Consider the following 22,184-nt stretch of genomic DNA (forward strand, 5'->3'; position numbering starts at 1 on the left):
TGTGCTCCGCAACAGGAGAGGCCCGCCTACCGCAAAAAAAAAAAAAAAAAAAAAAAAAGTTAGTTTTCATGTTTGCACTGATTCTTATAGAATAAAAATATAAATTTTTCTCCTGTAAGCCTTAGGGTTCCCCAATACTGCCTTGGAACTGCCCAGAAGTTAGCACTTTTCAGCAGAATTGTCAAAAATTCTCTTTGAACTCCAATGGTTTTTGTTACAGGAATTCACTGATCATATTAATGCCAAAAGTTCTGTTTATATATTCAATACATTTATTGAGACGTTAATGTGTGCCTGGCACGGTAGGAAGTGCTGGGGACAGGGGAGCATAGCAAGAAATGTGTAGGCTAGTGGAGTGCAGGTGGCTGACATTGTGACCAGATGCCGGACACCCACACAGGGCACCGGAGACGGGCGGGGAGGTCGCAGGGGGTGGGGACACTGCGAGCCCGGCCTTGCTGTTCATGGTCCACGCCCCTCTGAGCTAGGTGCGGGGTCCGCGCTGCACCCTGGCTCTGTGGTGGGGACAGAGCTGACACCTTGTCCCCATGCAGGGGAGTGGAGGGGGGCGGAGCTGGCCCACGACGCTATCCCCTGCTGTGGACCTGGACCGCCAGCCTCACTGGCCTTTGCTTTCATCCAGGGGAGCTGGGGGAGAAAACCACCTGGCTTCAGCTGGGCCAGAGCCCTTGAGGAGGGGACATCTGTCGGCACAGGCCCAGCCTAAACGATTCCACCACAGCCCCGGGCCACAGACAGAGAGAGAGGCTGTTGATCCAAACGTGTTTGGCCGCCCGAGTGAGCCTGGGCGCTTACATAATGCGCTGAAATTTGGGGCTATTTTAAGCCGCCATGTGTGCTGTCTTGTGAGCTGAGTTTTCTGTACTTCGGGGTGTTCTTTTTCCTTTTTTTGGATGCCTCTACCTCAGCTTGGAATAGAAAAATAAGACATTGGAGGGTCCAACGTCCAGTGTCGCTAAAATCAGACTTGCTGTGTCCCCATCAAGGGCAGAGCCCGCGGCAGCTCACCGGGTGTCAGTTCAGTGTGGGTGTTTGCCTGTCACAGTTCACGGTCACAACCCACGGATGAGACCCAAAGCTGAGAGTTCGAACATTGCTCTTTGTCCAACAGTTGGATCAAGGTTTGGACCATCCTCAGATGGATGTATCTTTCATAAGATACCGTGTATGCTCTTCTGGGATTCCGTTTAAAATTGAACCCCCTTTTTCTAAGCTACAGGACTTAGTGGAGGAGTCAGGGGGCAGCTGGGGACTTTGCAGCAGAGGGTGATGATCTGTGTTTGGAGCCAGCCTGACTCAGCTGAGTCCGAACCCTAGAGCACACCTTGAAGGAAATCACGGGGAGAGCGGTTTCTAGTCTGCAGGGGGCAGACTCCAGTTTTTGCTTGTAAAGCCTATGCTTTCTGTGTGCAGAAAAGGTACGACATGACGTATCTGAAGCACCAGGATTTTTAGGTCATCCGGTAAATATTCCAACTGTAGCAAAATAATAGTGTCCTAAACAACGCTGATGAATTCCTCCTGTGCACTAGTTGCTAGAGGTCTAAGCGCAGCTTGGTGAGCGCCTGGCGGAGGGAAGGCAGGAGCAGTGCAAGCTCCAGGAGGGCTTCCCGGCTGAGGTGACCCTGCCGAGAGCTGGGAGGGGAAGGAGGCCTTGTCTGGGCAGAGGGGTGCTGATCCGCCCCTCGGAACACAGACGGGAAGGCGGGAGGCCAGGGCATGGCTCCTTCCGAGGGGCCTGGGGTGCTGGGGGTGGAACACAGGTCACCGAGGGGGTCGGGTCATAGCACCGCTCTGGCTGAGGATAACGCACGGACTGGCCCCTTGGGAGGCCAGCGTTGACTCTTCAAGAGCTGCGGCTTCTAAAGTAAGTAGCTCAGCAGAGCTGCTCTGTGGAGGCGACAGGGCACCTCCAGCCCTGGGCTGTGCATGGAGAGGCCTTCATGCAGCTTCCCTTCAACTCACCTGTGCTGCAGGTGGAGACTGGGCTTCAAAGGGCCGAGGCCGCCTACTGATGGGGTCAATGGCTGGGGCTCCGAGTCCAGGCCGGTGGGCAGTGCAGGTCCACACAGCATGTTCCGGGGGAGGACAGCTCCCCTAACGTGGAGAGTATTCGGGCTAATGACCGTCCTCCGACCAGAGATACCCTTCCTACCACGTTCTTAAATGTCTTTTCTGTAACGGTGTCTGTGACGGTCTCCATACTGTCCACCCGGCGGTGGGGGCGGACGGCCCCATCCTCAGTGCTCACACCCAACCTGCGTGGGAGCCACCCTGGGAGTGAGGGGAGCCTCTTCTCACGTCAGCCTCTCTGATTCAGACCCCAGGGTTTTCATCTGTTGGCACTGAGACACCAAGTTTCAAGTTTATATTCATCACACAAACTTGTGATTTTTGACTGCTATCAGACAAATATTGGTCAGGCTTCGGCTGCTCTGTGTGAAATCAAATGTATAGTCAGGCTGGGTAAATGTGACTTCGAGCAAAACTTAAGAAAGTAGCATGCACTTGGGGAGGGATTTCAAACCCCGTTCCCTGAGGCATCGGGGCTCCACAGAGCTTCTACTGTGTCCCACTGCATTTAGCTGTTTTGTAAATGTAGGTGATGTCTTTGCATTGTATAAGGCTCTTAGAATATTAATTCAGAAACCAGCCTCTTTTTCTGTCTCCAGATTACATTTTAATGGTCCTCGCACCATCTGTCTGTTCCTCAGCCAATGAAGGTCAGCCTCAGAAAAGAAACACTATTACTTTCAGGTTACATAGAAACTATCATAATCACTTGATTACGGAGTAAGTTACAAAAAGATGTTATTTTATAGCCTTCATCCCAAATGTTCCATATCGTTACTCTATTCTTATTTATTTGTTTGTTTGTTTGTTTGTTTGTTTATGGCCGCGTTGGGTCTTCGTTGCTGCGCGCGGGCTTTCTCTAGTTGCGGCAAGCGGGGGCTACTCTTCATTGCGGTGCGTGGACTTCTCATTCTGGTGGCTTCTCTTGTTGCAGAGCACGGGGTCTAGGCACGTGGGCTTCAGTATTTGCAGCACGTGGGCTGAGTAGTTGCAGTGCGTGGGGTCCAGAGCGCAGACTCAGTAGTCGTGACGCATGGGCTTAGTTGCTCCGTGGCATGTGGGATCTTCCCGGACCAGGGCTCGAAACCTGTCCCCTGCATCGGCAGGCGGATTCTTAACCACTGCTCCACCAGGGAAGTCCCATAGTTACTCTACTTTTAAAATAAAGTTTTTGTTTTGGAATTTCCCTGAGCTTTTCATACAGATGTTTGACTCCAAGGGGGAGAAGACTAATGTGCAGCTATAAATTATGATTTAAGTTATAGTTGTGTGTGTCTCATTGAAGGGTTCCCACTGGGCTGGGGTCTCACAGTTACTCTCTTCAATATATAAGACTCGATCATTTAGAGACGGAAAGACTGAAGCAGAGGACAAGAGGGGACAATCTTCTCCACGTTGACCATCCCCCCCAGGGACGGTGAGCACGGCTGGTGCCCCTCCTCCCGGGATGGGGTGGGCAAGTCCCCCACCCTGGGTTTCCTGGCCACCTACCCTGAGTGGACCTCAGTGAAGGGCAAGGGCTCGTGTTACCTTGTAAGCTCAGACCACACCAGCTGTGAGGTGCGAATCAGGGCAAGAAAACTGGGCTGGGGCTTCCCTGGTGGCGCAGTGGTTGAGAGTCCGCCTGCCAATGCAGGGGACGTGGGTTCGTGCCCTGGTCCAGGAGGATCCCACATGCTGCGTGGAGCGGCTGGGCCCGTGAGCCATGGCCGCTGGGCCTGCGCGTCCGGAGCCTGTGCTCCGCAATGGGAGAGGCCACAGCAGTGAGAGGCCCGCGTACCGCAGGAAAAAAAAAAAGAAAGAAAACTGGGCTGAAGGCTAGAGAAGTGTGACTCGGTGTCGCCTCCAGAAAGAGATGCTGAAGGCGGTTTTCCTGAAGTAGTGGAGGCTGGTCTCACGCCTGGTGGTGGGGGCTACACGGCCCTCTTGCTGATGGGGACCCAGAGCCTCCCCCGTCGGGCTGCCCACCTTCTCGTCTCTGTGGGCAACACTCAGCGGGCACCTGCACACGCAGTCCTGCCCTCCAGGGCTGTGACGGCTACACCTGGACACGTTAGGGACTGTGGGGCAGGCGTGCTGGGGCTGCAGGGGGGAGGGGCGGCAGGTGTAGGGCAGGCGCGGCCAGGCTGGAGACAGGGTGCGGCGTCACAGTGGTGACCAGCGCTGTGTGCTGGTGTGCAGAGAGGCTGAGGAGTGCAGGAGAGGCCGAGGAGGTGGGGTGGAGGTGCAAGAAAGCTCAGCTTCCGGGCAGCCGCGCGCTGGGGCACAGCACACCTGAGCAGACGTCTGGGGGCCTGTGGTTGACTCGCGGGATAAAGATCAATAGAGGGGATTGAGGTCGGGTTCCGTGAAGGGTCAGGACCCCACCGTGGCCTGGTGACAGTGGCTGGAGATCAGGCACGTGGCGGCCTGGGCGGGAGGGCAGGAGGGAGACAGGGAGCAGATGTGTGTCGGCCACAGGAACGGGAAGGCGAGATCCAGCCCGAAGACGGGAGTCGTGTCTGGAGACAGAGGACGATGGGGCAGGGCCCCTGGGCAGACACGGAGGCTGAGCGCTCGCTGCTGGGATTCAGGGTGGCCGCCCCGACGCGGTGGGAGGGCGGGCCCCGGGGCCACGGGGCCCTGGCCTCGCTGTGTCCGGTTCGGGGACGGGATAGTGGAATCCTCCGATGCGGGGCCAGGCTCCCGGGGCCTCCCTGACCCACCAACGCGCCAGGCAGGTGTCCAGGTGAGGAGGCTGGGGAGGGCGTGCGAACCACGTGGGGCGGCCGCGGGGTCGGGGAGGGGGCGCCACCGGCCGTGGTCAGGACTCTGGGCTTGTTCGCGGCAAGGCAGGGACTTCTCTGGATATTCTGGGTGGGGGCTGTCGTGGTCCGCTGACATCTCGAGAGGGTCACAGCACTTCTGTGGGGAACAGCTGGGCAGCGTCAGGTCAGGGCCACCGGCAGGAGTGACACTGCCCGCCCCGCCTGGCCGGGGAGCCCTGAGCCTGAGCGCCCAGTCCAGCGGCCTCTCTTTCTCCTCCTTTTTCTCTCACTTGAGGGACCGGTTCTCAGACCGAGGCCACCGGATGCGGCACCAGGGCCCTGGGCGGACAATGCCACTGTCTCGGCTTCAGTCAGGAGCAGGGCTCTGAACGCTGCCCGGGCGGCAGAGAGCTCGGCCTCCAGGACCGCGCAGTGAGGAAGGCGCTTTGTTATCCCCATTTGCAGATGGGGAGACCGAGGCACAGAGGTTAACTTGTCCAAGGTCAGGCACCTCCTCCGCAGAGCTTACGTGAATGTGCGAATCTGCTCACATAACTGTATCTATGGGTGTGCGCCTGGGTGTAAGCTTATCTTTAGCTCTGTTTTAGGTGATGCGTGTGTGTGTGTGTGGCTTTGTCTTTATTGCACAAGTGTCTTAGTTTCCTGGGGCCGTCATAACAGATACCATAGACTACAGAGGGGCTCAAACGACAGGAATCTCCTGTCCCCCCGGTCTGCAGGTGGAAGTCTGAGAACACAGTGTCGGCAGGCTGGTCCCTCTGCGGCTGTGGAGGGGTGTCTCTCCGTGCTCCCCCAGCGTCTGGTGGCCTCTGGACACCCTCAGCCGTGGTAGCCCCTGTCTCTACATCCATCCTCACACGGCGTCCCCGTGGGTCTCTATGCCCAAATGTCCCCTTTGTATTTATAAGGACACAGTCATGTCTGGTCATGGGCCTGCCCTGATGACCTCATCTTAACTCGGTCACCTCTGTGAAGACCCTAAAGACATTCTGAGCCACTGGGGACGTGGACTTCAAAATAAGAATCTGGGGGCACCAACTCAGCCTTAACAAAAGGTCAAAGCTCTCTTTTTTTTTTACAGTTTATTTTTTAAATTTTTATTGAAATATAGTTGATTCACAATGTTATGTTAGTTTCAGATGTACGGCAAAGTGATTCAATTATACATATACATAAATATATATCTTCTTTTACATTCTCTTCCATTACAGGTTATTACAAGCTCCCCAAAAGGTCAGAGCTTTTGACCTTGAAGTTTATAAGCAGCATAACACAGTTGTACCAAGCAGTGTGACTTTTTTGCTGTTCTGTAAGAAGTGGTGACGCTCTAACAGTGCAGTGTCTGTAACCATTTCCACTTTAGTTTGGCGTTGGCGTGTTGGAAGCGCCCGCTCTGGAGGGCTGGTCCTCCCCGTCGGGACCGAGGGCCACTGCAGGTGTGGGGACCGGCTTGCAGCCGAGCTGCCCACAGACAGAGCCGCAGCCTTCTGTCCCCTGCAGGCGTCCTTCCCGGCAAACCTCCAGCTTGTCCTCGTTCTGCGCCCAACGGGATTTTTCCAAAGGACGCTCTCTGACCTCGCCTTCAGGTTCAACAGAGATGACTTTAAGATGAAGGTACCGGTAAGTGCCCACCTCCTGTGAGGAGCGGCCCGGCTCCACCTGGGCACGGGGGCGGGGGGGCCAGGGAAGTGGGTGTGAGCGACCCCTAGCCGCAGAGGGACCCCTGTCTCACCTTCTCGCTCCGGCCGGCACAGGGCAGCCCCTGGCATCTGCCAGTTGTCCTTTAAAGGCAAAGGTTGCAGGGATCCCTTAGAAGCTGTGCACCCAGGAAGCCTGCGTCCCCCCAGGGAGGCCGGCCCACGTTGAGCCAGGTATCCAGAGCAACGTTGGAAGGGGTTGCCCGGCAACGCGTCCGTTACCAAGAGGACAGAGCCCACCCCCAGCACCTTATAACCCTCCAACAAGACCAGCCAGGTTTCTCCTGGAATCTGAGAATCCTGGTGTGGGTCACTGTCCCCGAGGTTGTCCCCTGCTCTCCGTGCTCAGGACAGAGGGTGCTTTGCCGGCCGGGGCCAGGTGTGCAGGCCACACTCAGCGGCCCTAGACCTCAGGCTCCAGGGTTTGAGAGGAAGGGGGTGCACCCGTTTTTGTAGTATCAAAAGCCTTGGTTTCTGACGCTGGGGGCAGGGGTCTGTGCTCTCCGGGCCGCAGCCCGGCCCTCCCTTCGCAGGGCCATCTCCTGGGCACCAACGTCTCAGGGACCCTGTGAGGCGGTGACATTTGCCCATATTTGGCGAGTGACCCTCGCTAACAAGAGACCTCGGGTCAGAGGAAACAAGGCTGGGGTCCCACCCTAAGTGCGGTGGTTGCCCTGCACATGGCCCCGTGGGGCTGAGCCCGTGAGTTCTCAAAACACGGTTTCACAGAATTCATCACCAGCATCTCCTGTTCCCTGGCCCATTTTTGGATCATTCTTTAGAATTAGAGAAGCATCATCTCGGGAAGGCTGCTGCTACAGTGTATCCATGTGGGTCAGTGTTCTGGTGCCTGTGCTGACCTCGGTGCTAAGTAGAAAACGTTAAGAGGGGCGGTGTGTTCTCGCCTTTTCTGTCATGATTCAGTAGACACAAAGCAGATGCAAATCACAGAGGAAAAGTGTTAGGTCCTTGGATAGTGGACCGACCCGTCCCTGGTCCTGTTGGCATGAATCAGGCTGATCTGGGGGAATGGCCTTGCCGGACGGCAAAGAGACACCAGATACCTCCGCTGAGAACTGACATCGTAGCCTGTTCTTAAGTGAAGGTTATGCCTCAGTCGGGGGGCCTCACGTGGGCCCCCGATGGCGGGGCAGGTGGTCCTCCGGGTCTCAGTGGCACCCCGACCTCCCACGTCGGGATCGAGTTGACCCGGGACGTGTCAGATGTCCCTTCGCCCCCCAGCGAGCCCAGAGTTTAATAAAACACGAGGTGGTGTCGAGTGGCGCGTGGGCTGAACCTCCCAGGACCTCACAGCAGCAACTGACAGCTTGCAAAGGCTGTATTTTTATCCAAGCTCATGGATGGAATGACCTCAAAAGGACAAGAGCAAGATAGGAAGTAAAACTCATCCGTGTGGAAGAGCCTCCGGGGCCACCTGTTCTCCCCAAAGGCAGCTGTGCCGTGTTGGGCACCTACCCCCACCCCCGCGCAGCCTTCCGGGTCTCAGCAAGAATGCGGACAGGCCCGCGGCTTTGGGGTCCGTGCGGCTCCGTTAGCACAAGGGCCCCCTCACCCATCAGATGCCCGGTGTCGGCAGCGTGCCCGGCTCCATCCAGGGCTTTGCTCGACCCCAGCGGCGGTTGTCTGGTGAGACCGGTCGTCGTACGCTCGTTTCACGGATGGGAGAGCCGAGGCCCGGGGGGCGTCGCGTCCTGCCCTCCATGGAGGAGCCGGGAGACGCCTTCTGTTCATGCCAGCCTCGGCCCCTCCGTCTGCGTCTGCGGGCGGTCTGCTTACGGGCGGCTCTCATCCTCCCCAGGTCATAATGCTGAGCTCCGTCCCAGAATTACACAGTTACATTGACAAGTCCCAGCTGACCGAGGACCTGGGCGGGACACTGGATTACTGCCACTCCAGGTGGCTCTGCCACCGCACAGTGAGTCCCCTGCATCTCCGTAACCATAGTCAATCCGGCAGAGCTGCTGTTGCCTTAAGGTGCTGCCTGTTCCCAAGACCTCTTCCCGTTTACCCGGGTTTTCTCCCCAAGGATGAGCAGGTGGTCTCAGTGGACCTCAGTCATCCGAAGGAGTAATGTGAGTCATGAGTCGGGAGTGGCTTTCTTGGGCTGAGGACAGACAAGAGAGAAGGAAAAGCACGAGCTGGGTTCTCGGCACTCACCCTCTGAAAAGGGTGCAGCGCCCGTGTCTGTGAAGGAGCCGAGGCTGAGACGCAGGGGGAGGACGAGGCGCCCGGCCCGTCCTCCTCTGAGACGGGCTGGGCTGCGGCCAAGCTTCCAGGCGCAGGAGGGCGCAGTGCGGGAGCGGCTTTGTGATGGTGTTTTCCTCCTCACCAGGCGATAGAGAGCTTCGCCCTCCTGGTTAAGCAGACAGCTCAGATGCTGCAGGCCTTCGGGACCGAGCTTGCCGAGACGGAGCTGCCCAACGACGTACAGTCCACGAGCTCCGTGCTCCGTGCCCACACGGAGAAGAAGGACAGGGTCAAGGTGCGTGCGCGGGCGGGATGGTGCGGGGAGGGGCGTCAGGGAAGTGGAGCCTAGGAGGCTCCCGAGGTACGTTCTGGGCTCCCGAGCTGGGTGCCCTGCAGGGAAGCTGAACCTCCCTTCCGAGCAGCGTCTCTGGTTGGGCCCTGCCGTCCTGCTGCCGGGCCCTGCTGATCAGGGCAACAAGGCAGCATCCCCGGTGCCCCCGGGAGAGGGGGGCGGACTCGGACGGCTGAGCCCAACCAAGGGGTCACGGCACACAACTGGCTTCCTGGTAAACGCGATCGGGGCTGTGCCCGCAAGGCAGCCACGCGATTAGGGCTTTGAGTTAGTGGAGGCCGTGACCCGCTGCGGCTGCTCGGGGGCTGCCCCACTACCCCACCAAGAGAGCCCTCGCCCCATTTAGCCCCCGGCGGCGGGCCGCGGGAGCAGACACGCGGGGGTCTGGTTTCCTGTTACCCTGTCCTGTCCCACTGCCTGGGAGACCCGTAACCCTAGCCCTGCCCCAGTCACGGTGGGAGCACCTCCCCGGCGCTGCTGAGCGGTCAGCAGAGGGCCACCGTGTGCCCACCTTATTGTCGTCACCTTCACACTCCCCTGTGGGGCCGGGCGCCACGGAGCCCACCACTGGGGGCCAAGTCCAGGGCCTGGCGGCCTGGGGTGATGGGCGGCGTGCTCGTCCCACAGGAGGACATGAGGCTGGCGCTGGACGAGGGGCGGAACGTCCTGGAGAGCATCCGGGAGCCGCTGGCCCAGGGCCCGGAGCAGAACCCGAACCAGGACCAGCTGGACAGTCAGAGCACCGTGCAGAGGTGAGGCCGGGACCGGCGGGGTCAGGGCAGCCGCGCGTGACCTGCAGGCACAGAGGCAGCTCACCGCTTCCTCGTCCCCTGAGCTGAGGTTGTAAATGATAGACCCAAACGGCCACGTCTCCACCTTTTACAACAACACACTCAGCACAACCACCCGCCCCAGTCTCCGAGAGACCCAGGGTGCCCCAGGGCGTCGAGGGCAAGGGCAGGGCCCCGGGGGGAAACAGACCGGTGGCCGCCTGAGCCCTCCAACACGCCCCCTCCCGTGTGGAGGGCAGACCAAGCGCCCCGCCTGCTTGGCGCTGCAAGGGCCCCGCACGGCTGCCGTCCCCTCTCGCAGGCTCCTGGCCCAGCTGAATGAAACCGAGGCCGCCTTTGATGAGTTTTGGGCAAAACATCAGCAAAAACTGGAGCAGTGCCTGCAGCTCCGGCATTTCGAGCAGGACTTCCGAGAGGTGAGAGGCCGGGGCTCGGGGAGCCTGCAGGTGGGCGCCCGGCACTGCGGCTGCAGGAGGCCGCTGACAGTGCTCGGGGAGAACCGGCTCGTCAGCCACGCGGAGCCACGCGGAGCCGCGGGATTGGCTTGGACTACGTGAGCAATGAGTGAACCGTCGCAGACGGAGGTCGTGGAAGCTCTGTCCCGCCCCCTTCACCCTTCTCCACCCCCGTCGTTTTAGCCCATCTGGTTCCTTGGCCTTTCCGTGTAAATTTAAAATGATCTTGTCTGTGCCTACGAGCAAGTCCTGCTGGTGCTTCGTCAGGCATCGTGTTGAGCCTGTGCCTCAATTTGGGGAGAATCCGCACCTTTACTGTGCCACGTCCTCCCCTCAGAGAACACGTACGTCGGTCCACTTATGTAGATTTTCTTAGATTTCTTTCACCAGTGCTGTGTGGTTTGCACGAGTTCAGTACGTGTCTTGTTTAAGTGTACATACTCCGTTTCTTAAGCAGCTGTAGATGGTGGTGTATTTTTAATCTCGGTGTCCACGTGCTCATTGCTATCTATAGAAGTACAGCTGGGGTTTTGTGGATTCATCTTGTCTCCTGAAACCTTGCTAAGCTCAATCTGGGAGTCGTTTGGTAGAGTTTCGGGGTTTCTCCACATAGACGATCAGGTCATGTGCAAACAGAAATAGCTTGATTTCTTCCTTTTCGATCTGTATGTCTTTATGTGTTTACATTTTTAAATTGTTTGCCCTGTTGCCCCAAAGAGAGCCTCCACTGCTCGGGTAACGGTGGTGAGAGTGGGCATCCCTGCCTTGCTCCCCGTCTCCCGGGGAAGGTGTTTTTCTCCAGCGTTACACCTGTAACGTCGGCAGTAGGATCGCTGTAGATGCTCTTTCTCAAATCGAGGAAGTTTCCCTCTAGCCCTGCTTCTGAGAGGGGGTCCGGGCCCCCCTCCCCTCCCTGCGCGCCCCGTTTCTGCGGCACCCCCCGCCTCCTTCTTCTCAGCTGTGGCTCTTCTCACGGCTCTCCCCGCCTGGTCTCTCACCCCCATTCCATCGCAGGTCAAAGCCGCCTTGGACGTGTTGGCCCAGAAGATCACGACCTTCACCGACGTGGGGAACAGCCTGGCGCACGTGGAGCACCTCCTGAAGGACCTGGCCAGTTTTGAGGAGAAGTCCAGTGTAAGAAGGGACGCAGGCAGCAGGGGCAGGGAGGCCTGGGGACACTGTGCTCAGCGTCACCGTCCCCGCAGAAGCCCCCCTCCCTGCCCTGAGCCCCACGGGCAGGGGGAGGGGCGGCTGCCTGGCCCACTCACCCCCGCTGACCCCCGTCCCACCCCCACTGACCCCCATCCCACCTCACTGACCCCCGTCCCACCCTCGCTGACCCCTGTCCCACCCCACTGAACCCCGTCCCACCCTCGCTGACCCCCATCCCACCCCCGCTGACCCCCGTCCCACCTCACTGACCCCCGTCCCACCCCCGCTGACCCCCGTCCCACCCCACTGACCCCCGTCCCACCTCACTGACCCCCGTCCCACCCTCGCTGACCCCTGTCCCACCCCCGCTGAACCCCGTCCCACCCTCGCTGACCCCCGTCCCACCCCCGCTGACCCCCGTCCCACCTCACTGACCCCCGTCCCACCCCCGCTGACCCCCGTCCCACCCCACTGAACCCCGTCCCACCCTCGCTGACCCCCGTCCCACCCCACTGAACCCCATCCCACCCTCACTGACGCCCGTCCCACCCTCGCTGACCCCCGTCCCACCCCACTGACCCCCATCCCACCCTCGCTGACCCCCGTCCCACCTCACTGACCCCCGTCCCACCCTCGCTGACCCCCGTCCCACCCCACTGAACCCCATCCCACCTCACTGACCCCCGTCCCACCCCACTGAACCCCATCCCACCCTCACTGACGCCCGTCCCACCCTCGCTGACCCCCGTCCCACCCCCGCTGACCCCCGTCCCACCTCACTGACCCCCGTCCGACCCTCACTGACCCCCGTCCCTCCCTCCACTGACCCCCGTCCGACCCTCACTGACCCCCGTCCCACCCCACTGACCCCCACGCCCACCCCTGCCGACCCCTGGCAGGAAATGGCGCCCCTTTGCCCCAAGAACCAGGCTGAGCCGGTCTCTGGCGGCTCCACAGGCGGTGCGGCATCGGGCCCGCGCCCTGGCCCTGGCAGGCGAGCGGCTCATGGAGCTGACACACTACGCTGTGGACTCCATCCGCCCCAAGTGCCACGAGCTTCGCCAGCTGTGTGACCAGTGTGCAGCCGCCGTCGGCCGGAGGAGAGGGCTGCTGGGCAGGGCGCTGGACCTGCACAGCCTCCTCGAGGCGGTACGCCCCCCGGCCCGGCCCACACACCCCGGGCCCCACTGTCCCGCGGGGACACTCCTGCCGTGGTCCGGGCCCCAGGCACCGGTGAAAAATGGCCCTTTCCTGTGGCCCAGAAGGTCCTGTCCTGACACAGGGGACCGTTTATAGGACTTGCCTGCCACAACTGGCCGTTTCTTGAAGAAACCCAGAGGCTGACGGTCCAGCCAGTTCCCTGCACTTGGGCCTCAGTGTGGATGCGTCCCGTCCTGGGTGATTCGCTTGGTTTCAGGCCTGCGTCCCCCAGGGGAGCCCTCTGGACGTAGGGGCAGGACAGGGACGCTACGTCCTGCAGGTGGTCCCAAAGCACAGCAGTCAGCGGGCCACGTGAGACGCCAGGACAGCTTCCAAGGTGCCTTCTCTCCCTCCAGTCCATGAAGTGGTGCGACGAGGGCATCTACCTGCTGGCCTCGCAGCCGGTGGACAAGTGCCAGTCCCAGGACGGCGCCGAGGCGGCCCTCCAGGAAATCGAGAAGTTTTTGGAGACGGGTGCGGAAAATAAGATCCAGGAGCTCAGTAAAATCTACCAGGACTACGAGCCCATCCTCACCCGAGACCTGCTGGTGAGGAGACGGCTTTTCACCTGTTCCGCGAGGCGTTACTCTGATGACTCCCAGAGACGCCGGGCGGTCGGGAGGCGGAGCGCAGAGGGTGCCCTTCCAGCCGGACGTTGCTCCCGGGCCCCCCACGCCCCCACGGGGTCCCTGCCTGCGGGGAGGGCCCTTGCTCGGTGCCGTGGCCGGGCACTCCCACGACAGTGCGCTGAAACCGGACTCCTCACTCCGGCCAGCTGTCCGCAGCGCCCCCGCCGGCCGCCCACCAGGCTCCAGGCCCAGGCCCCCTCCTCCCTCGGTGCCCCCATCTGCCAAGGGCAGAGCGGGGGCCACGTGTATCACGGCAGCTCTCGGGAGGTGTCCTGCTAGTGAGCCCGTCACCCCCTTCCCTGCAGGAGCACGTGCAGAAGGTCTTCCGGAAGCAGGAGAGCGTGGAGGAGATGTTTCACCGGAGAGAGGCGAGCCTCAAGAAGCTGGCAGCCAAGCAGATGCGGCCCGTGCAGCCGGTGGCCCCCCGGCCAGAGGCGCCCACGAAGTCGCCCTGCCCCTCCCCGGGTACGCGCAGTCGCCCCTCACCCTGGGGAAGGCCCTCCTTCCGTCCAGCCCACTGCGTACATGAAGTGTCATCGGCCCTCAGCCGCTCATGCCTTTCCTCGCATCCGTGCCGCTGGACAGGGACCACCTGCCCGTCGGGGCCTTTCCCGGGCTCATCCCGCCCATCTCTCCTTGGCGCCGTAGCCGGGATGGTCCTGCCCTCGCGCAGCTCGGCCCTCCGCCCCGAAGCCTCCTGGGTCCCCCAGTGCAGTGCTTCTGGAAGGCACAGCCGGACCCGCGGCCTTTCCTGAGGCCCCTCCTGTCACCTCCTGTCCGCAGACACGCTGCCCCGGCTGCCAGCACTGCTCCCGCCGCTTTCTACAGCTGTGGCTGGTGGCGGCCGTCGGTGCTGAGCGCCCCTGAGCCCAGCGCGCAGGGCCCATTCGGAGGCCTCCAGGCGCCGAGTTCTCCCCCGTCACCGGGGAGCCAGGCCGCTCTGGGAATTGGTGGACGGTGGGCGCCCCACGCGCCCAGAGCCCCGTTGCCTTGCTCTGTACCTTACTGTGCTTTCCTCACCCTGCTCTGGGCTGCTCGCTGCTTTTCCTCCAAAAGTTAAAAAAACACACAAAAACACACCAATGGTCCGGGATGAGCTTTTCATCTCCGGGCAGTAAGGTGCGAGGTCCCACTCCTCTCCACTTCTTTCCAACCCAGGCATCCGGAGAGGTTCCGAGAACCACAGTTCTGAGGGCAGCGTGCTCCGGAGGGGGCCCTACAGGAGGGCCAGGGTGAGTGCGCGTCCCCGCCGCCCGGTCCCCTCACTGCCCCCGGCCCCCCCGCCGGCCGCCCCGCTGCTCCTCTGTGTACACAGGCCGGGCGCACCCGGAGGGCGTCCTCCGCTCCCCGCCCCATCCCTCCCCTCCGGGCCCTCCCCATCCTGCCTGCGGGGCCTCAGGCCCACCCCCGACCGACAGGAGGTTGGGTCTGGAAGCCCGGCGTCAGGCTGCACCTTCTGGTTTCTGAAAGCGCGACGTGGGCCGCTCCTTTCTCCCCAGAGTGAAGCGAGTGAGGGCCGGCAGGGCCGCGGCCGCTCCACCGGGGACGAGGAGAGCCTGGCCGTCCTGCGGAGGTGGGTGGCCTGCCTTTCCCCCCAGCATGTCTGAGGACCCACTGGATCTCAGCCCCTGGGGAGGGTCTGTACGTAAGGGAGCCAGAGGCGGTGGGACCCAGAACAGCCCGTGTTGTGCCTCGCTGAGCCCAGGGCACACGGCTAGTGGGTGCGGCCCCAGGCCACTCTCACAGGGCCAGCCTCAGACCCCCCCCAACCCCGTCCCCTAGGGACGGGCCCCTCCTGCCGCCCACCAGCCTCTCCGACCCTCTGCTCTGCGTGTTGGTGCCGGGCACCACTTCTCTTTCTCTGTCTCTCCCCACCGCAACCCTGTGGAGGCTCTGCTCGCCCCATACCCGCCCTGGGCACCCCGCATGCTCCAGCGCCACCCAGATGCTGAGACAGTGTCTGTCCCTGCATGGACGCACTGCTGGGCTCCGAACTCTGGACTGGACAGGAAGGCACTGCCCACGTGCTTCCCAGGCTGGCGGTCGCTCTCCCACAGGGCCCCTGCCTGCCAGCCGAGCTGGATCGCCCGTAACTCCACGAAGGCAGCCTGCACGTGGCACCCTCCTGCGCCCACTCTGAAACCCTGCTCAGACCCCACACTGCCCAGCCTCCCACGGGGACATCCTCCCTGCCAAGCTCACGCTGCCCTCCCGCCCGCGGTGGAGGGGGAACCCGAGCCTTCCTCTCCCGCGACCCGTACCACCTGTGCGGAGCACGGGCACTTTGAACGGCACAGGGGCCCGCTGATGTGCTGGCTGCTGGCTGCTCCACGATCCCCACCCTTGGCTCCGTTTTCTGTGTATGAAAACAGGAAGCTGGGTCATAGGCAGTTAGAAGGTGATCCTGGTCCGTAAGGCGAGGTCTGACCGGCCGGTTTGCAAGCCAGGCCCTCCTGGGAGCCCCTAACCTGACGGCACATAGATGATCCCCAGAGGGTCGCTGCAGAACCCCTGCATGCGGGTGGCTGGCGGGGCCTCTGGGAGGGGCTTCTCCTGGTGAGGGGAGGGGCAGGGCACCTGTGGGGCACTTGGAGCCGGGGCTCCTCGGGAGACGGTTGGGAAGCTGCTCCTGCATGAAAGCCGGCACCCATCCACAGGCACGTGATGAACGAGCTTCTGGACACAGAGCGGGTCTACGTGGAGGAGCTGCTGTGCATTCTGGAGGTGAGGGCGCCGGCGCCGCCACGCTGTGTGGTCTCGTGGCCACGACACAGCTCTGCCGAGACAGCCCAGGGCTAGAAGCCACTCACCTGTCCGTCCACGGGACAGGGGCGCTGGCTGCAGGTGCACTTGCACTGGGCCGTGTTTGTGGCAAGAGAGGGCAGCCGTGCCTGACCCTCCCTGGGTGTGGGGCTGTTGCCTGGGGGCAGCAGAAGGGCTTCTGGGTGCAGGACTGTTCTATCATGGGGCGTGGGCAGTGGTCACAGGGGTGCGGGCACAGAGGTAACTCATCAAGACGCACACACAGGATTTGTCCTCTTCGTGGAAGGTGTACCTGAATTTAAAAAGGTTAAAATGGGGTAGGATGGAACCACCCTCCCAAAAAACTAACTGGTGCTGCTTCTAATTCACTCGTATTTCTGATGCTGGTTCGGAGAATCACCTTAGATGGTCAGGGAATGAATTTGAGGTGGATTCGATTTCTAAAGCCTGAGACAGTGTCACTTCCCGGCTTGGCGGCCACGTGGAGACCAGGCTTATGCGGGGCTGATGGGCCCGGGCTCCCCCGCTGACCACTCCCCCCTGCTCAGGGCTATGCTGCTGAGATGGACAACCCTTTAATGACACATCTCATCTCAACGGGACTTCAAAACAAGAAGGATGTTCTGTTTGGAAACATGGAAGAAATTTACCACTTTCATAACAGGTCAGGCCCTCCCTCGGGTCGCCCACAGGCCTCGGGTTATGCTTTGCTGGGCGAGAAGGTTCCTCCCTCCCTCTCAAGAGGGATAAGCGGACGGGCAGCGGGTTCGGTAGGGTGTGCCCAGGGTAGCTCCCTGGGCGGCGGTGAGTTACAAGGGGCCGCCCACAGAGGGAGGAAGCGGGAGCTGGCCCCCCAGGTGTGCACACTCGGCCATTTTGGGTGGCACCGAAGCCACACCCCTTGGCGAGGCCCCTTGCCCAGCCCGTCTCGATAGGGCGGCTGCGCCACAAGCTCCTTCCTGCCCGCCCTCCCCTCGTGGGAGCGCCCGTGGCCTCTCTGTGGCTGTGGGGAAAGTGTGCATGGTCCTTCCGGGCCCGCGCACCCTCAGCAGTCTCGGGGACTCTCGGGAAAGATCCGCGGGGGGCAGCACGAGCCTGTGGTCCCGAGGAAAGGCCGCTGTGCGCGAGCCCCTCCCGTGCTGCCCGGCCCTCCCCTCCGCTGGGTTCCAGGAGACGCGGGGGCTTCTGTCCGGCCACTCGCTTCTGCCCCCTGTCCTCAGCCTCTGTCACCTGCCGCTTATAAAGGAGGTGGCAGGTCGCACCTGAGCCGCAGCCAGAGCCTTCCCTTGGGGATTAGAGTGAGCAGGTGGCCTGGTCCCCCTGGTCCCTCAGCATCCTCGGCCCCGGCCTAGGGTCTCGGCCCATCCTCGGTGCTGGGGCCCTGGAGGGATTTACCCAGTGGGCAGATGCGAGTCAGGAACCGAGAGGACAACTCAGCCCGCAGGCTCAGGGGCAGCGCTTTGTGGAGGAGGGTCCCGGGGGCGGAGCCAAGATCCCTTACGTCTGTGGAAAACCCACGGAGCACACGGGCCGCGAGGGCCTCGAGATGCTCCCGTCTGCTGCCGTGGACCCTTCCTCCATGTTTGTGCTGATGGAGCATCTCCCAACTTCTGTGTGAACGCAACACCAGAAACAAAGCATCCCCATGGGGCCACGGCTGCATGAACCTGAGAGTCTGGTGCAGTCGGGACCCCAGGAGGGACAGGCGTGGCTTCAGGCCCCGAAATCAGGGGGCGCGTCCTTGCTCCCACAGTCTCCGGGGCCGTCCAGAGTCAGGACGAGTGCCGTCAGAGTCAGGACGGGTGCCGTCCAGAAAACAACGTCTGATGGTTTGTGACGGACGCCGTCTTGTGCTGGTTGTTGTTCATGTGACCTGTTGCAAACTTTCTTTGTCTAGAATATTCCTGAGGGAGCTGGAGAACTACATAGACTGCCCAGAGCTGGTTGGAAGGTGTTTTCTAGAAAGGGTATGTGTTTCTCAAATGCATGCTTCGCCACGCCTTAATTCTTACAGTTACTCCTTGCGGTCATAATGGCTTTAAATTCTGTCACAGTCCCCATCTAGCCAACCGAAATCACAAGTACAAATGTTTCCAGTTTGGCTGAGATGCTTTTCGGTAGGGCCAGGAGAATACAATTTTGTCTAAGCCAAGTACTAGTCTAAAAAAAGAGAGACTATAAAACATCAACTTTGAGAGATGCCAAAATTATGCAGCGTCTGAGTTTGGATCGCAGGTGTAGAAGTAGCTGACGCTCCTTCTTGCTGGGGTCAGTTTCGTGCTGGTCTTGCCGATCAGGACTCCCTCGCTCACCAGCTGACCCTGGACGGTCACTCGTGCTCTGAAGTTGTAGACGCGCTCTCCTTCCGGTGGGACGATCGCTAGCGTGGGGGTTTGTGGCGAGGCTCTGGGAGCGGGAGGGGACGCGGGATGCTGTTTCCCCCGACCCTGCTGTATGGATCCCGGTGAGCTGCTGACTCAGCAGCAGGGGACGCACTTCCTTCCTCCCAGTAGTGAAAAGGTCGCCTTCACAACATAAGCCAGAGGCCGAGGCTCCTTGTCAGGAATTGGCATCGAGGGGCAGAGGGAGGAAAGAAGGGGCCACGTTTGTGCCCCGCTCGGCCTGGCCCTGGGGAGCGCTTCCCTGTGCTCTCTGAGAATCGGGGGTGGGGGAGCATCGCGCCGTGGCTCGGGGGTTGTCGGCAGCATCAGCACTTCCTGGGGACCCGTGAGCCGTGCAGGTTCTCAGGCCGCCCCTGACCTGCGGAACCCAGAACTCGGGTGGAGGCGGCAGCCACTGTGTTATCCAGCCCGCTGGCCGTGCTGATGCACACAAGCGTGAGCACCATGTGTAGCTGAGCCCTGGCGAGTCTTTCTTTACAGAGTCAGTGCTGGTCCTGCGTTTCTTTTCGTCTGTTATCTCTGAGGCTAAAGCCAGCCGTATGGACCTAATCTTTTATAAAAGAAGGGCCCGGACTAGGGCAGCCCTGAGAACTGAACTTCTGGGGGGCTGTTACCTGGCTGCCCACCGATGACAGCCGTGGCGTCTGAGATGGAGGGGTGACCCGGATTCGGGGGAAGGTCAGGCTGGTCCCGGAGGTGCCGTGCGTCCTTGCGCAGAGGGGCATGACTCAGCGGCGGGGTCAGCCCGCCTCCGGGTGCTGAGGTCCCCGTGAGCGCAGAGGTGCCCTGCGACTCGGCCCCTGTCCCGCTGCAGATGGAGCAGTTCCAGGTCTACGAGAAGTACTGCCAGAACAAGCCGCGCTCCGAGAGCCTGTGGAGACAGTGCTCCGACTGCCCGTTCTTCCAGGTGTGTCTCCTGGCTCTCTTGAGCGGGGACGTTCCTTTGCTGGTTGACTCTCAAACAAGGAAGAGTGGCAGCCGTCTAAAGCAGAGGCTCTGGTGCTTGCAGGAATGCCAGAAGAAGCTGGACCACAAGCTGAGCCTCGACTCCTACCTGCTGAAGCCAGTCCAGAGGATCACCAAGTACCAGCTGCTGCTCAAGGTGAGAGGCCGGGCGTCCCCCGGAGCCCCCTCCCCGCCTGCCCCCCCAACCCGCACACTATTTAGTGGCGGCCGCCCCGGCCCGTCCCTGAACCCCGTGGTCTCTGGGCACCTTCCTCCTGACTCTGCGAGGCCCTGGCTCTTCACACGCCTTTGTGGAGAGCCTGTTGTGCGCTGCCCATTGCCGGAGGTCAGGGACACAGAGGGCAACAGGCGGGCAGACCCTGCCCCACAGGGCACATGCGAGGCTGCCTGTGTCCTGCTGTCTTGGAGGCCCAGCAGAGCAGATCCCTGAGGCCTGAGAATGGGTGTGAAGAGCTGTAACAGATGTTCGTTCGGGGGTCAGAGCTGGACAGGAGTAACGGCTTAGAGGCGGGGAGACGGGAGCTGCCGCGGGGGCGGGGCTGGGGGCTCTCCCAGGCCAGGCGCTGTGAGGGGCCCGCCCTTGCCCAGCTCAGGGACAAGCCCGCTCTGCAGCTGCGAGGGCTGGGGTGTAGGCCCGCAGTGGCCGGGAAGGTGGCTTCCTGAGGCGTTCCGGGGCCAGTGGCTCGGGCAGGCCCCCCGACGGGGGGAGGGCGTGAGTGTCTGAGTGCGTGTGGGGTGTTGTCCCCACCGGCGACGACTGCACAGGGAGCCACACACGTGTCCCGAAGGTCGGTGCCCGGGGCTGCCCAGGGCCTGCACCTGTGGGTCAGAGCACGGGCATCCCAGCCGCTCTCGGCGGAGTGGCGGGGCTCAGTGTCCAGACGGGCGTGGAACCTCCCCCAGGAAATGCTGAAATACAGCAGGAGCTGTGAGGGGGCGGAGGACCTGCAGGAGGCCCTGAGCTCCATCCTGGGCATCCTCAAGGCGGTGAACGACTCCATGCACCTGATTGCCATCACGGGCTATGAGGTGAGGCCCCCGACCCTGTCCTGCAGGGGGAGCCCGCGAGCCGGGGGCGGGGCCTTAGGTCGTCCCCTTGCCAGCGTGGGCCCTACACGCGCACCACCCAGAACGCCGTCAAACTGGTTCTGGCTGGGCCGCGGCCGCCCTGCACGCAGCTCACCAGCCTGTGCGGAAGCCAGGGCGCTTCACCCCGAAAACACTTCCCTCCCGGTCTTTCCCTGAACCCGTCTTGTTCTCGGTGACGGTGACGCGGTGTGTGGGCGGGACCTGAGACCCCGCCTCCTGCCCATCGGCACCGTCGCCAGGCCGCGCACGCACGGTTCCTGTCCTCTCCGTAAACCCGCTCAGCACTCGCCTCTGTTTTTTATTAATAGACTTTCTTTCTGGAGCAGTAGCGGGTTCACAGCAAAACTGAGGGGGACGCAAAGGGGGTTCCCACCCAGACACCCCCGTCCGGCCGCCCCGTGGCGTCGGGCGTTTGTCACAGCCGACGGCCTCCACTGGCATGTCACCCACAGTCCACGGCCCACGGCAGGGTCACTCTGGGGGTTTGGACAAACCGATGACCTGTGTCCTGCACGGTAGCGTCACACAGAGCAGCCCACTGCCCTAGACACCCCTGAGCTCCCCCGTTCATCCCCTGCGACCCCCGACCTTTCCAACACACCGCAGACTTGCCTCTCCTGGGGGTCGGGCCGTTGGACCCTGTGGGGTGCACCCCGGCCTCCCAGACGGGCTCCTCGGCCGCACCCGCTCTGGGCGCTAACTGCACCCCATGCCGCCGCCTTCAGGGGAACCTGAGCGATTTGGGGAAGCTGCTGATGCAGGGCTCCTTCAGCGTCTGGACGGACCACAAGAAGGGCCATGCCAAGGTGAAGGACCTGGCCAGGTTCAAGCCCATGCAGCGCCACCTGTTCCTGCACGAGAAGGCCGTGCTCTTCTGTAAGAAGCGGGAGGAGAACGGCGAGGGCTACGAGAAGGCCCCGTCCTACAGCTTCAAGCAGTCGCTGAACGTGAGTGAGGCCGCCCCGAGGAGACCCTGGGGCCCCCGCTGGGCTGCGCCGCCCGCCTTCGGGAGCGGGGGGTGCCCTGGCCCGGACGCCCACCTCCCGCCCTGCCCTCACAGATGACAGCCGTTGGTATAACGGAGAACGTGAAAGGGGATGCGAGGAAATTCGAGATCTGGTACAACGCCAGAGAGGAGGTGTACATCGTGCAGGTAGGCCCCTCGCGCTCGGGCGAGGCTCAGGGCCTGCCCAGCTCCGTAAGGACCGCCGTGAGCGTCTTCTGAGAGCTGCTGTCTAGACTCTTCGGAAAGCTCTATTCCCCGGAGGCCAGGGCCCCGTCATTCGTGTGGGGCTGCCCTGGGCCGTCAGTAACTAAGCCGAGCCCGGGACAAGGTACAGGGACGCTGCGGGGCAGGGGGGCTCCAGGTGCCCTGCCAGGAAGTGGACTCCTGGTCCCGGGACGGCGCGAGGGCCCGGCCCACCTGGGCCAGGCGTCCACGCTGCCGCGCACGACCGGGCACCTGCGGGGAGCATGTCGTCCTCACTCGCCGGTGATGGCGGGGGGTGGTGGAGTGTAAGTTCGCCCATGAGCCCGGGAGAGACCCCAGCCCAAGACAGCGATCCGGCGCTGGGAGGTGCCTCGCCGGTTGCCCTTGACCTTTCTGACGCCCTTGGTG

The 22,184-nt window shown here is 61.8% G+C and overlaps 1 protein-coding gene across 2 annotated transcripts in view; it reads left to right on the forward strand.

Moving 5' to 3' along the window:
• MCF2L (MCF.2 cell line derived transforming sequence like) overlaps positions 1-22,184 on the forward strand; it is an 87,258-nt gene that overhangs the window by 56,652 nt on the left and 8,422 nt on the right. For both annotated transcript variants that reach the window (XM_060079620.1, XM_060079621.1), the window contains exons 5-23: positions 6,363-6,482; positions 8,379-8,495; positions 8,913-9,062; positions 9,747-9,871; positions 10,212-10,326; positions 11,380-11,499; positions 12,475-12,666; positions 13,074-13,265; positions 13,652-13,811; positions 14,505-14,578; positions 14,846-14,919; positions 16,004-16,070; positions 16,658-16,773; positions 18,007-18,076; positions 19,326-19,418; positions 19,521-19,613; positions 20,381-20,506; positions 21,292-21,513; positions 21,627-21,719. In XM_060079620.1, coding sequence (XP_059935603.1) covers positions 6,363-6,482; positions 8,379-8,495; positions 8,913-9,062; positions 9,747-9,871; positions 10,212-10,326; positions 11,380-11,499; positions 12,475-12,666; positions 13,074-13,265; positions 13,652-13,811; positions 14,505-14,578; positions 14,846-14,919; positions 16,004-16,070; positions 16,658-16,773; positions 18,007-18,076; positions 19,326-19,418; positions 19,521-19,613; positions 20,381-20,506; positions 21,292-21,513; positions 21,627-21,719 — 2,319 coding nt within the window. The remainder of the gene's footprint in view (positions 1-6,362; positions 6,483-8,378; positions 8,496-8,912; positions 9,063-9,746; positions 9,872-10,211; positions 10,327-11,379; positions 11,500-12,474; positions 12,667-13,073; positions 13,266-13,651; positions 13,812-14,504; positions 14,579-14,845; positions 14,920-16,003; positions 16,071-16,657; positions 16,774-18,006; positions 18,077-19,325; positions 19,419-19,520; positions 19,614-20,380; positions 20,507-21,291; positions 21,514-21,626; positions 21,720-22,184) is intronic.

Source organism: Mesoplodon densirostris, chromosome 17, assembly GCF_025265405.1.
Source record: "Mesoplodon densirostris isolate mMesDen1 chromosome 17, mMesDen1 primary haplotype, whole genome shotgun sequence".
Lineage (NCBI taxonomy): Eukaryota > Metazoa > Chordata > Mammalia > Artiodactyla > Ziphiidae > Mesoplodon > Mesoplodon densirostris.